General features: G+C 43.2%; 1 protein-coding gene across 1 annotated transcript; it reads right to left on the bottom strand.

The window, feature by feature from the left end:
* Positions 1 to 310: 310 nt before the first annotated feature.
* klf17 (Kruppel-like factor 17) lies at positions 311 to 2,248 on the bottom strand. The gene is made up of 3 exons (XM_027021730.2): positions 2,101 to 2,248; positions 947 to 1,943; positions 311 to 840 (listed from the first exon to the last, which is right to left on the bottom strand). The coding sequence occupies exons 1-3, from the start codon at positions 2,185 to 2,187 to the stop codon at positions 665 to 667; spliced, it is 1,260 nt and encodes a 419-aa protein (XP_026877531.2). The 5' UTR covers positions 2,188 to 2,248; the 3' UTR covers positions 311 to 664.
* Positions 2,249 to 11,800: the final 9,552 nt, after the last annotated feature.

Below are 11,800 nucleotides of genomic sequence, written 5' to 3'. Positions count from 1 at the left end.
CCGCAGCCTGACAGCATGCAGAACCGCGCCTGCACGAGGGCAAGCGCGTCAAAAAAAAAAAAAAAAAAGTTTGCTATTTTTATTATTGTCTCTTTTTTTTTCAAACTAAAATATTCACTTAAAAATGAGCAAATCTATTTTACAGAAACAAATAAGTTTACAAAAGGAATGTGAACAAGTTTCTCTATTTTAAAGACCATGTTAGGCATTATATACAGACAAAGGTTTTCAAGTATGCAGATTACAAAAAAGGTATCATAAAAAAATCTCTTCACCATTCACGAATGAAGGATTTGCACACACATGGCGCTTCGCTGAAAAATGTTTTAGTACCCGATATTAAAATCTTTGTTCAAACAAGTCAAGAGTACAAAACTAGACACATAAAAGGGTCCTAAATTCTACTGAAACCCAATGTAAGTATCCCATGTCTTAACAAAAATGTATGAACAAATTTGGGATCTAAAAGATATGTACAAAAATATGGGTCCTGCCCTGTTTCTGTACAAAGGAATCATTCTGGTCTTTACTAAATAACTTATTTTCTCATGAATCGCTCTTGTTCTTAAATACTGCCATAATTTAAGTCGCCGAGTTGTATTTACAACAGCCATTCCAAAGCAGGTATGACCATAACTACAGTGCGCCCCTCCACACAGCCAGTCTACATGTGCCTCTTCATGTGCAGAGCCAAGTGGTCGGAGCGCGAGAAGGCTCTCTCGCACAGGTGGCACTGGAACGGTCTGTGTCCCGTGTGCTTCCGGTAGTGACGCGTCAGCTCGTCCGATCTAGCGAACTTCCACCCGCATCCCTCCCAGTTACAGTGGTACGGCTTCTCACCTGCGGACATCGGGAGACACAACGGGCGGGTTACACTTCAGTGGAAGGTAAACAGGGCTAATGAATAATGCAAGCGTTTGAGGAATACACGAGCCACTCATCTTACCTGTGTGCGTGCGCATGTGAGCCTTCAGGTGCGAGCTCTTGGTGTACGTTTTCCCGCAGCCAGGAAACTCGCAGCTGTGCGTCGCGTTGCGCTTCCGTGACCACGACCGACGTCCACGTTTGGGCTTGATGTCCTCCGGATTTAGAAACTCCAGCAGTGGCGAGGACGGAGGAGTCAACACCATACCAGACATCCCCGAATGATGCGTGCGCATTTGCTCCGCGTAAAGCGCGTAGTGTCCGTGATACTGCGGCGCACCTTGGTGCCCGGGATACTGTGGTGGATAATGCGCGCGGTTCATGTACTGCTGAGGCTGCGCAATGTGCATCTGGTGACGAGGGTCCATATCTGACAAGTGACCTTGCTTCCTGGCCAGCATATCCCGGGACATGTCTTGCATGTGGTGGCCAAACGGCTGCATAGGGGCCTGGTTGTGGGCGCGTGTAGAAGGGTGAGGTTTCTGTCCATAAAACTGCCCCATGTAGTCATTTACCATCATGCAAGACTGCTCGTGATTTTCGGTTTTTATTTTGTATCCCAGAGCATTTGGAGTCGGCATGTGCACGTGTGCCTGACTGTGGGTGTTCAGTACGCTAAGATCAGTATATTCCGGCCTGTCGAAGGTCCCTTTAAGGTTGAAGTCTTCTGGTGACTCTGCGTGGTAGTTCATGTCTGGGGTGAGCAGCTCCGCTACAAGGCCGTGCCCGGTCCCACTGTACACGCTGGGAGTCGGGTTCGAGCCGTCGCTGTCGTACACGGTGTTGCAGCTCTCCGGTGACTCCGGTAAGGAATAAGCGGGTGGTCGCTGAGTCGAGGTATTGGCACTGTCGCACGTGATCGAGTTTGACAAAATGAACTCTAAATCCAAAAACCTGGAAAGTTCGTCCTCGTCCTTGGTCAGTGGCGGAGACTCCAAGATGCTGAATTCAACCTCGATGAGGGGCTTCGAGCTCTTGGCACCTGTCGAGTCGATTTCGGCCGGATCGATGTTCCAGTCCTACAAAACAAAACGGGTCAGCCGCAGAAGACTGCACGATGAAAGCACGCTCTTTTTTATAAACACGATGAAGCAATTAGAAACTATGCTGTTCTATTGACATTTTTATATTTACATTTAATAAAACTCAAAAAATGTTGGAACCGTTTATACTCACTCGGACAATTTCAGCATGTTTTTCGTCCAAAAGCTGGCTGTTTGAAAAGGCGGTTATCGACGGCAGCAAAGCACCCGCGAGAGCCATGTTACAAGCCTTCGGGAGTTGAACGGATATTTATATTCTCATGCAGGCGAAGAGCTCGAGCGGGCGCGTGTACAGTTCTTCTACCGAGCTCGTGTTTTGGTAGCTCATTATAAAGGGGGTTTGAATGACGTGTGGGCGTGTCCTCATGACGTAGGCAGCCTTTAGTTGTGAACTTGTAATCTACAGATCTAGTCATCAATGATCAACGGACGCAGCGCGGTTAGGTCTGTTAGAAACACAGGCTTTAGAAACGCAGTTTGTAAACTCACTTTAGAAATATTTCAGTATACAACTGCCTGAATGCAAAGAAAGAAAATTAAAAATGGATCATTTCGGTTATGTAGTAGGTTGGTTATGACATTTATAGCCGCAGTGTTGCTGAATTAAAAGAAAATCACTTTTAAAAGGAAACACTTTGCAGTGTGTTGATCGTGAAAATTTGAATTAGCAGTGCAACACATTCAGGTTTTACGATATTTCTTACACTTTTATTTGTTACGATACATTTGTAAACGACTTGATTTATGTAATACGATTTGATTATTTTAACAGTAAATGATCATGTGACATATTATAGATCAACTTAACTGACACGTATAGCAAGAACTTTCTTTCTTATTAAAACACATTTAACTGACTTTTTAACTAGGTGCTCGCTCGCGCGTTTGTCTCTACTTGCAGCACAAAAGGGGGCGCAAATCCTCCTCGCGACAGTTACACTCCTACAGTCCTAATACAACTAATCACCACTTAATGATCTTTATACATTTTGCATTTATACACACATTCAGATGCAGACAGGGACGAACGCGTACCCACACGTGCAAACACACACGTGTACTTTTTACCCATTAAATTAAACGAATACAACAAACATCACTCAGTCCTGAATACATAGTTGTCTACAAGAAATTGAAACCCTGTGTTTTGAGCAAACAAGAGATTCCAAAATAAATTTGCACTGTGAGTTTCGACTAATACAACCCGTCCTTTAATATTTAAATCGGCTGATTCAACGCTAAAGTCAAGAAACGCACGAGGGCCGATATTAATTTGTACAGGTCGAATTCACAAACCATTAACATGCGAGTAAGTAGCTGTGAAATCTCAGATCCATCGAAACAACACGATTATTGTAAAGTCAAACAGCTGCGCTAAATTTAAGTTAATGATCTCTGAGTCAATAAGCCTATTATTTAAGTTGATCATAAAGTAAATAAAGACTGTCGTAGTGATGTTTAGAGAAAAGGTGGGGCAATTTAACCGCAGAATCCAGCTGAATAGTTTTAAGGTTTGAAGATACTACCTGTTTTAGGGAACTATTAACGACATTCTACTGTCCAAAATGCTAAACGAGTGTTGTACTCGCTACACGGTACATCGGATTGCATTCTGCACTCTCCAACTACTGCGTGTTCTTTCCCACCCAGTAAGATGGAACCTGTATATCACGGTTAGGCACCCTGCACCTTAAAGGCTACAGTTTTATCCTAAATACCGGGAACCTCAGCATGCGCTGCTAATATTATTGCATGCAGTGGAAACAGATTTATTTTCCTGAAAACATTTAAAAAATACTTTAAAAAGTCAAGTCGAGGACCGTCCCGCGTCTTTTTATTGGAGAGTTTTAGCACAGCTCTAGATTATAGCATTATAGATTATACGTGGCATTTCAATTCAACAGTAGTCTGATAAAAGAAAGATGTGAAAGTTTTGTACACTTGGTCAGTTATTTTTAAATGCTACGTATAGAATGATTTTATAGAATGGTTTTATGGTTTCTTCTAAATCATACTAGTTAATCAGTGAAGAAGTAAACCTGAACCGAAGCGCGTACCCCGTTTGCTCCGCTCTGCAGAGAGAAAAGGAAGTGCGCTCGTGTCTTCTAAACACAATTAAGCAGATTGCAGTTTGGCAGACAGAGCAACAGTTTCCCGAAGACGACTAAATACAGTCAAAATCGCTCAGATAAACGATTTTAACATATCCAAGTTCCGATTAATCGGAAAAGCCACGTACAAATCATGACGCGAAAGCTGCGTTTACATACGGACTTCCTCACGTGTCCTGTAGGTATACAACCGGTAGGATTTTATCTGCCGAAGAATTCGATCGATTAAAATGGTATAAAAATAAAGAGAAACTAAATATGTGGTCTTTGGGGCAATCTTTCTCGTGAACTGATTTGTGCTTAAAAATGTAATTATAGACTGGAACATCATATAGAGTAGTGAAAATATTGATTGGCGGAATCAATCATTTAAGTTCTCAAATACGGCATGAAATAATAATAATAATAATAATAATAATAATAATAATAATAATAATAATAATAATAATAATAATAAGCCAAATACGACATTCTACTAATTAGTTTAATCTTGTTCAGGTTGGTCAGGATATGTGCTAGATTTTATAAAGGCTATGAATTATTGTCTATTCGTGTCTAAACAGTAGAAGACGTACAGGTCTCTATTGTATAACAAAATAGTACATTTATATATTCACTTAATTGTTTAACTATAAACTTTAACTATAAAGAAAAGAAAATTATGTTGAATGTTTTATTAGAAGTCACAGGCTGGAACATCACAGGCTCACATTCATATCGGGTCCCATCTAATAACCTGCGAATCATTACGGTTTTGTCATTTCCAATGACGCGAAAAAAATAAAATAAAATAAAAACAAAACACTTGTCAGGTCCTCTCATGGGAGCGGTAACCAGGTGCTGGGAGTTGTTTCATCAGGTTATGCTGATAATGTTTATTAGCTTTCTTGAGCTAAGGCAGTTGTTAGTTTTTGTTAGTCTTGCAGTCAGTGACCACGAGGAACTGGATGGGATGCGATTATGAGTGAAGTCTCCACCCTGCCATGCTTGCCTGCATGCGCTTCCTGAAAGGTATGTGAACTTGGCCAAATGTGTATACATTTGTGATAGCAAGTGTTTATACAACTTTGTTTATGTCTACAGATGTGTGAGTGTGTGTATATGTGTGTGTATATGTGTGTGTACGCACATGTGTTAACGTGTGTGTGTTGCGCGTGTGTGTTTCCGCCTAATTAAAACTGAATTACAGTAAACATGGCACATTTGCAAGAAGCATGCAATTAAACATCTTTTGATCCACAGAATAGAATACCACAGAATAGAATACCACAGTACAGAATACCACAGAATAGAATGCCACAGTACAGAATACCACAGTACAGAATACCACAGAATAGAATACCACAGTACAGAATACCACAGTACAGAATACCACAGAATAGAATAACACAGAATAGAATATCACAGTACAGAATACCACAGGACAGAATAACACAGTACACAATACCACAGGACAGAATAACACAGTACACAATACCACAGGACAGAATAACACAGTACACAATACCACAGGACAGAATAACACAGTACACAATTCCACAGGACAGAATAACACAGTACACAATACCACAGGACAGAATAACACAGTACACAATACCATAGGACAGAATAACACAGTACACAATACCACAGGACAGAATAACACAGTACACAATACCACAGGACAGAATAACACAGTACACAATTCCACAGGACAGAATACCACAGGACAGAATAACACAGTACACAATACCACAGGACAGAATAACACAGTACACAATACCACAGGACAGAATAACACAGTACACAATTCCACAGGACAGAATAACACAGTACACAATACCACAGGACAGAATAACACAGTACACAATACCATAGGACAGAATAACACAGTACACAATACCACAGGACAGAATAACACAGTACACAATACCACAGGACAGAATAACACAGTACACAATTCCACAGGACAGAATACCACAGGACAGAATAACACAGTACACAATTCCACAGGACAGAATAACAGAGTACACAATACTGGCTCTTTGGAGACACGCCTGGCTCTGTGAAGACAGTCCTGGCTCTATAACATCTACTCCCTAATCATCACTTTACATTTGTGTTTTTTTACACTTTCATTTTGCTGCATTCTGGCATTTTGACTAAGTTTGCAAGTTCATTGTAAAAGTCTTATGGTCGGTGGGCCGTATGCTTTCTCCTGCATCCTGGTTGCTGTGTGAGTAACGTGAAGGCTTTGTGCAAACTGTCAGTGTCATTCAACCTTGAGTGCATTTTCCCCAGGGCTCAAATGAACTATTAGCCACACAGTGTTAAGATATGACCTGTCAGTAAAGTGGGTGCATTACCAAGACCTATTCACCACTCTGATGTACAGCCAGTACTGCACAGTTCCGTTCTAGCTGTGTGTAGCATGAGCTGCACTGAAGGCTGCAGTGTTTGTGGGTTTGTTCATGGTTATGCTGCTTTTCGCTGTATCTCTGCAGTGGAATGTCTGAGCTCTGGTGGTCACTCATGTTTTAGCGCCTTGTTCGTCTTGACAAATCAGCGAGGCTGGGTAAATATTTGTACCTGGGGTTTGTACCACCCGCGTAGCTGCCGTGGGTCAGCCTGCACCTTTGCTACGATGGGGCAGACCTTTTCACTTCCACTGGACCATGCTAGAGTCAGAGCACTGCCAGCCAGGCTCCAGTCACCACAGTGACCCAAAGCCACAAAGCACACAAATGCAAAATAATGAGCACCGCACATCTAAAGTACATCTATTACAGAGCCGAGGTTAATGCCCACGAGGGGAAAAATACCTGTCAGGTTAATGATGGATACCTCTAACAGGGATCCAGTAGTAGGTACAATCCCAGCCTCTCCCATCTCGGAATAATCCGCGCTCATCTTGGCTTTCCCACTAACTGCCCACGCCTGTCCACATGTCTTGTGTGTACACAGTAGCAAGTCTACACATGATGAAGACTCTGGCAGGTTTTCAGAAGCACATTTTGCGTTCCAGCTAGTGCACACACTCACACACTTACCTCAGCACTGCTGCTCAAAACTGCTTTACAGGTTTGGTTCCAACCCATCTTGGTGCGTACAATCCCAGCATGTGCTGTGCTGTGCTGTCTTGTGTTGTATTGTGTTGTGCTGTGCTGTATTGTGTTGTGTTGTGCTGTGCTGTGTTGTGCTGTGCTGTGTTTTACTGTTTTGTACTGTTTTGTACTCTGTTTTGTTGTGTTGTGTTGTGTTGTGCTGTGCTGTGCTGTGTTTTGTTGTGCTGTGTTGTGCTGTGCTGTCTTGTGTTGTATTGTGTTGTGCTGTGCTGTGCTGTGTTTTGTTGTGCTATGTTGTGCTGTGCTGTGCTGTGTTGTGCTGTGCTGTGTTGTGTTGTACTGTTTTGTACTCTGTTTTGTTGTGTTGTGTGGTGTTGTGCTGTGCTGTGCTCTGCTGTGCTGTGTTTTGTTGTGCTGTGCTGTCTTGTGTTGTATTGTGTTGTGCTGTGCTGTGCTGTGTTTTGTTGTGCTGTGCTGTGCTGTGCTGTGCTGTGTTGTGTTGTACTGTTTTGTACTCTGTTTTGTTGTGTTGTGTGGTGTTGTGCTGTGCTGTGCTGTGCTCTGCTGTGCTGTGTTTTGTTGTGCTGTGTTGTGTTGTGCTGTGCTGTGTATTGTGTGGATTCTGGTGTGATGTGACCCCCCCCCCCCCCGTTTGTCTTCCTGTTCTACTGGCTATTCACTCAGGCACTATGGACATTTATTACAGTCTAATCTACAGGCTCCAGGACAGTACTTACCCCCCAGCATGGGACCTGCACTGCTAACCAACAGAGATTCACTTCCTCACATGATGTAGAGACTGCACCTTCTCTGACACATCACATGAAAATGAGCAGGAGACGAAGACAGAGGACAGAAATTAGAGTGGGATGAAGGGATGACCCTGGGAAAATCAAAATCACACCTCAAAAACAACCCTGAACTAAACCCTCAGGGCTCTCCCTGCTGGAGCCAGAAGCTGGTAATCTTAAACAGTCTGACTAAAGAAGCAGCCTTCCAGGATACAGACATAGTACTCAAAAACAGCATTGCAAGAACTATGCACTAAAAAAGACTAAGTTTGTTCAGTTGTTAACAATTGAAAGAGTGACTGAGTGTGTTTTAGGTCTGATCTTAGGTCTGATTGTGTCTGATACAATAGGCAGGAATGCACTGGACTTTTCCATACAGATATTTTCTGTTCAAATAGATATATTAGATATATTAGAGTGGATTCACATAGATATATTAGTGTGCATTCTATGCAATATTGCTGCTCCTCAAGATTCCACGGTAACTGAAGTCACTTCCTGTCTTCCAAGTGCACCCTTCACACGCACCCAGTTTTCTGTAGTTGGTATCAGCCTCACTGGCCTCTGAGCAGCTGAGGACCGGGAGGTTCTGGGGTCAAGAGTGTGTTTGTGTTTGTGGGGTGGGGGGGGTTGACCTGCGCCCAGGAATCCGTGTCCCCGTGTCACACAATAGTAATGGACTTGGGAAAAGCACTTATTTGCACATCTATCTGTTCTCTGCTGTCATTCTGTTCTTCAGTCAGATGAAAGGAATTCATCAGCATTCCTGTTCCCAACCTCCGCAAGTCCGATGGATCTCACACAAATCCACCCAAAGGCACCTAAGGTTGGGTTTCTCTGGATCTAAAACTCACTAAGACTAAGAAAATATATATTTATAGTTTACCAAAAATAGTCTTGGTTGTAATCTAAACAGAATAGCATGGAATGAAAGATTAATTTTAAATGTCATTTTAGAGATTTTACACAGGATAGCATGTTGGTTACATGATTAGTGTCGTTTCCTGGGGAATTTGTGGACATTTGATCTTACACTGCAACTGAGTAAAAAAAAAACAATCCAAAAAGAAAAAAACATTGAATAAAACATTAGCTACTTAATAGTCAGCAGGTAAAGACTAGCTGTTTAAGACTCTACAGCAAGACCAGGCGGTAGTAATTTGAGCAGTAATCTGCCGGCACTGCTCCCAGAGAACTGAGAGCAGCCATGGTCCCTTTGCTCTACTGGGAACCTGTACCTGTGCTTCACCTGTACCTGTGCTTCACCTGTAGCTGTGTTCCACCTGTACCTGTGCTTCACCTGTAGCTGTGTGTCCCACCTGTACCTGTGTGTTTCACCTGTAGCTGTGTTCCACCTGTGCCTCTGTGCTTCACCTGTACCTCTGTACTTCACCTGTAGCTGTGTTCCACCTGTACCTGTGCTTCACCTGTAGCTGTGTGTCCCACCTGTACCTGTGTGTTTCACCTGTAGCTGTGTTCCACCTGTGCCTCTGTGCTTCACCTGTACGTCTGTACTTCACCTGTAGCTGTGTTCCACCTGTACCTGTGCTTCACCTGTACCCGTGCTTCACCTATAGCTGTGTTCCACCTGTACCTGTGCTTCACCTGTACCTGTGCTTCACTTGTAGCTGTGTACTTCATCTGTACCTGTGCTTCACCTGTAGCTGTGTTCCACCTGTATCTGTATACTTCACCTGTAGCTGTGCTTCACCTGTAGCTGTGTTTCACCTGTAGCTGTGTTTCACTTGTACCTCTGTGCTTCACCTGTAGCCGTGTTCCACCTGTACCTGTGTGTTTCACCTGTACCTCTGTTTCACCTGTAGCTGTGTGTTCTACCTGTAGCTGTGTGTTCCACCTGTAGCTGTGTGTTCCACCTGTAGCTGTGTTGCACCTGCAGCTGTGTTTCACTTGTACCTCTGTGGTTCACCTGTAGCTTTGTTTTACCTGTACCTGTGTGTTTCACCTGTACCTTTGTTTCACCTGTAGCTGTGTGTTTCACCTGTAGCTGTGTTTCACCTGTACCTGTGTGTTTCACCTGTACCTTTGTTTCACCTGTAGCTGTGTGTTCCACCTGTAGCTGTGTTGCACCTGTAGCTGTGTTTCACCTGTCGTTTGTGTGTCACCTGTAGCTGTGATTCACCTGTAGCTGTGATTCACCTGTAGTTGTGTGTGTCACCTGTAGCTGTGATTCACTTGTAGCTGTATTTCACGTGTAGCCTCTTTGTCTGCTTGCAGGCAATGTGGTGGCCTTTGGCTTGGAGGACTGGTGTCTGCATAGAGGAAGGTAGCGAGCAGCCTGGATGTTTTGATAACATCTGTGACCTCTAACCTTGCTGTCCCCCACTGTCAATTATATTACTTTGGCTGTTCATACAAAGACATGAAAGACAGACACGATTAATGTGGAACCTCAACAATAATCTACATAACAGAATCTGATCACCCTGTGCACAAAGGTCATGTGTAGTCCATGTGAGAAAGTGTTGAAATCAATTTTAAAGAGGTTTTGAAATCAGATAATTATCGACTGACTGAGTTCAGCTCTTACATTTCTTCTGAGATGGACATGTGTGACTCCGCCCCTTCAGGCTTCATGCACGGCGCTCCTGTGGAAGAGAACCAAACATCGCTTGTGTTGATTAAGTAATCAACGGCGTTTGTGGCCAAGACGAACACAGCAGGAGTCTTCCTGCACGTCTGAAACTGGGCCACTGTTGAGACAAATGTGACTAGAGTTTCTCTCACAATGTGGAAGCCACAGTCCCAGTAAGCTGACCTAACTGGGGCAGTTGTGGGGTTTGTATGGTTACCAGTTGGTTCCCTGGAGGCGTGCTGACAAATTGAGACCAAAAAAAAGGCTTTTGAGTCTTTTTTGTAGAATGTCTGAAAACAAGTGTCACTGTCTTCAAATCAGCAACTTTCTTTCAGTAAATATTTATCAGTAAATTAGCTAAATTGTAAATCAGTAAATTGTCTAAAGATAAATTATTGTGATTATATAAGGACTAAATCCTTGAGTCGAAAACATTTAACTCACTTTTGCTCAAAATGGTTTGCAGTTAATCATGGTAGTTGGCAGGTCAGCTTGTGCAAATATAGCAACAGCAAGACCTGAAAAGCAGAGGTAACGCTGTAGCTCAGCTGTAGGCCACCTCAGCCGTAGGTCACCTCAGCCATAGCGCACCTCAGCCGTAGCTCACCTCAGCCGTAGGTCACCTCAGCCGTAGCGCACCTCAGCCGTAGGTCACATGCACCTTCTGGCTGCCAGATGCATGAGTTCCACAAATTAGGTGTGAGCACCTGGCCGGGAGGCCAAACCAGCTTCATCAAAACACACCACAAGCTTTCAGTGTAGCGAAAGAAGATTCCTCACCTCGGCTCAATGTTCCCCGACAATCCCCGCTGAGCCCGTAACAAGATTTAAAAGGTTATTAATCAGACTTACCTGGCTAATTAGGTCAAACTAATGAAGCCATTTTCAGGCTGATAAGCCAAACTTCTTTCTCAAATATTAGGGGTAAATACTTGTCTTGGAATTTTCACACTTTGGCTTAATTGAGCAGAGAATCAGCACAGGTTTGCAAACAGAACTGTAGAAAACATGTGAGGAGAAAACATTACGTTAGCATTCTTGGATGTTGCCACAGGCAACATGACACATTTTGCTTGCCTGTGTTACTCTGCGCAGGGGAATACCATGGCAACTGAAGAGACGTCCAACTGACCATGAGTGGCTGCTATGCCACATAATCCAACTGAAAACACAATACTGCTCATACTGGTCAAACTGGTCATATTGCTAATACTGCTCATACTGGTCATACTGGTGATACTGTGAACACAATACTGGTCATAGTGGTCATACTGCACATACTGGTCACACTGTG

Source organism: Electrophorus electricus, chromosome 18, assembly GCF_013358815.1.
Source record: "Electrophorus electricus isolate fEleEle1 chromosome 18, fEleEle1.pri, whole genome shotgun sequence".
Lineage (NCBI taxonomy): Eukaryota > Metazoa > Chordata > Actinopteri > Gymnotiformes > Gymnotidae > Electrophorus > Electrophorus electricus.
The sequence above is the reverse complement of the archived record's forward strand: the minus strand, read 5'-3'. Positions and strand labels throughout refer to the sequence as shown.

Coding starts and splice junctions, on each gene's coding strand:
- klf17 (XM_027021730.2), bottom strand. CDS start 2,187: ATGGCTCTCGCGGGTGCTTTGCTGCCGTCGATAACCGCCTTTTCAAAC. Junction 1,944..2,100: donor AACATGCTGAAATTGTCCGA/GTGAGTATAAAC, acceptor TTTGTTTTGTAG/GACTGGAACATCGATCCGGC. Junction 841..946: donor TCACATGCGCACGCACACAG/GTAAGATGAGTG, acceptor CGATGTCCGCAG/GTGAGAAGCCGTACCACTGT.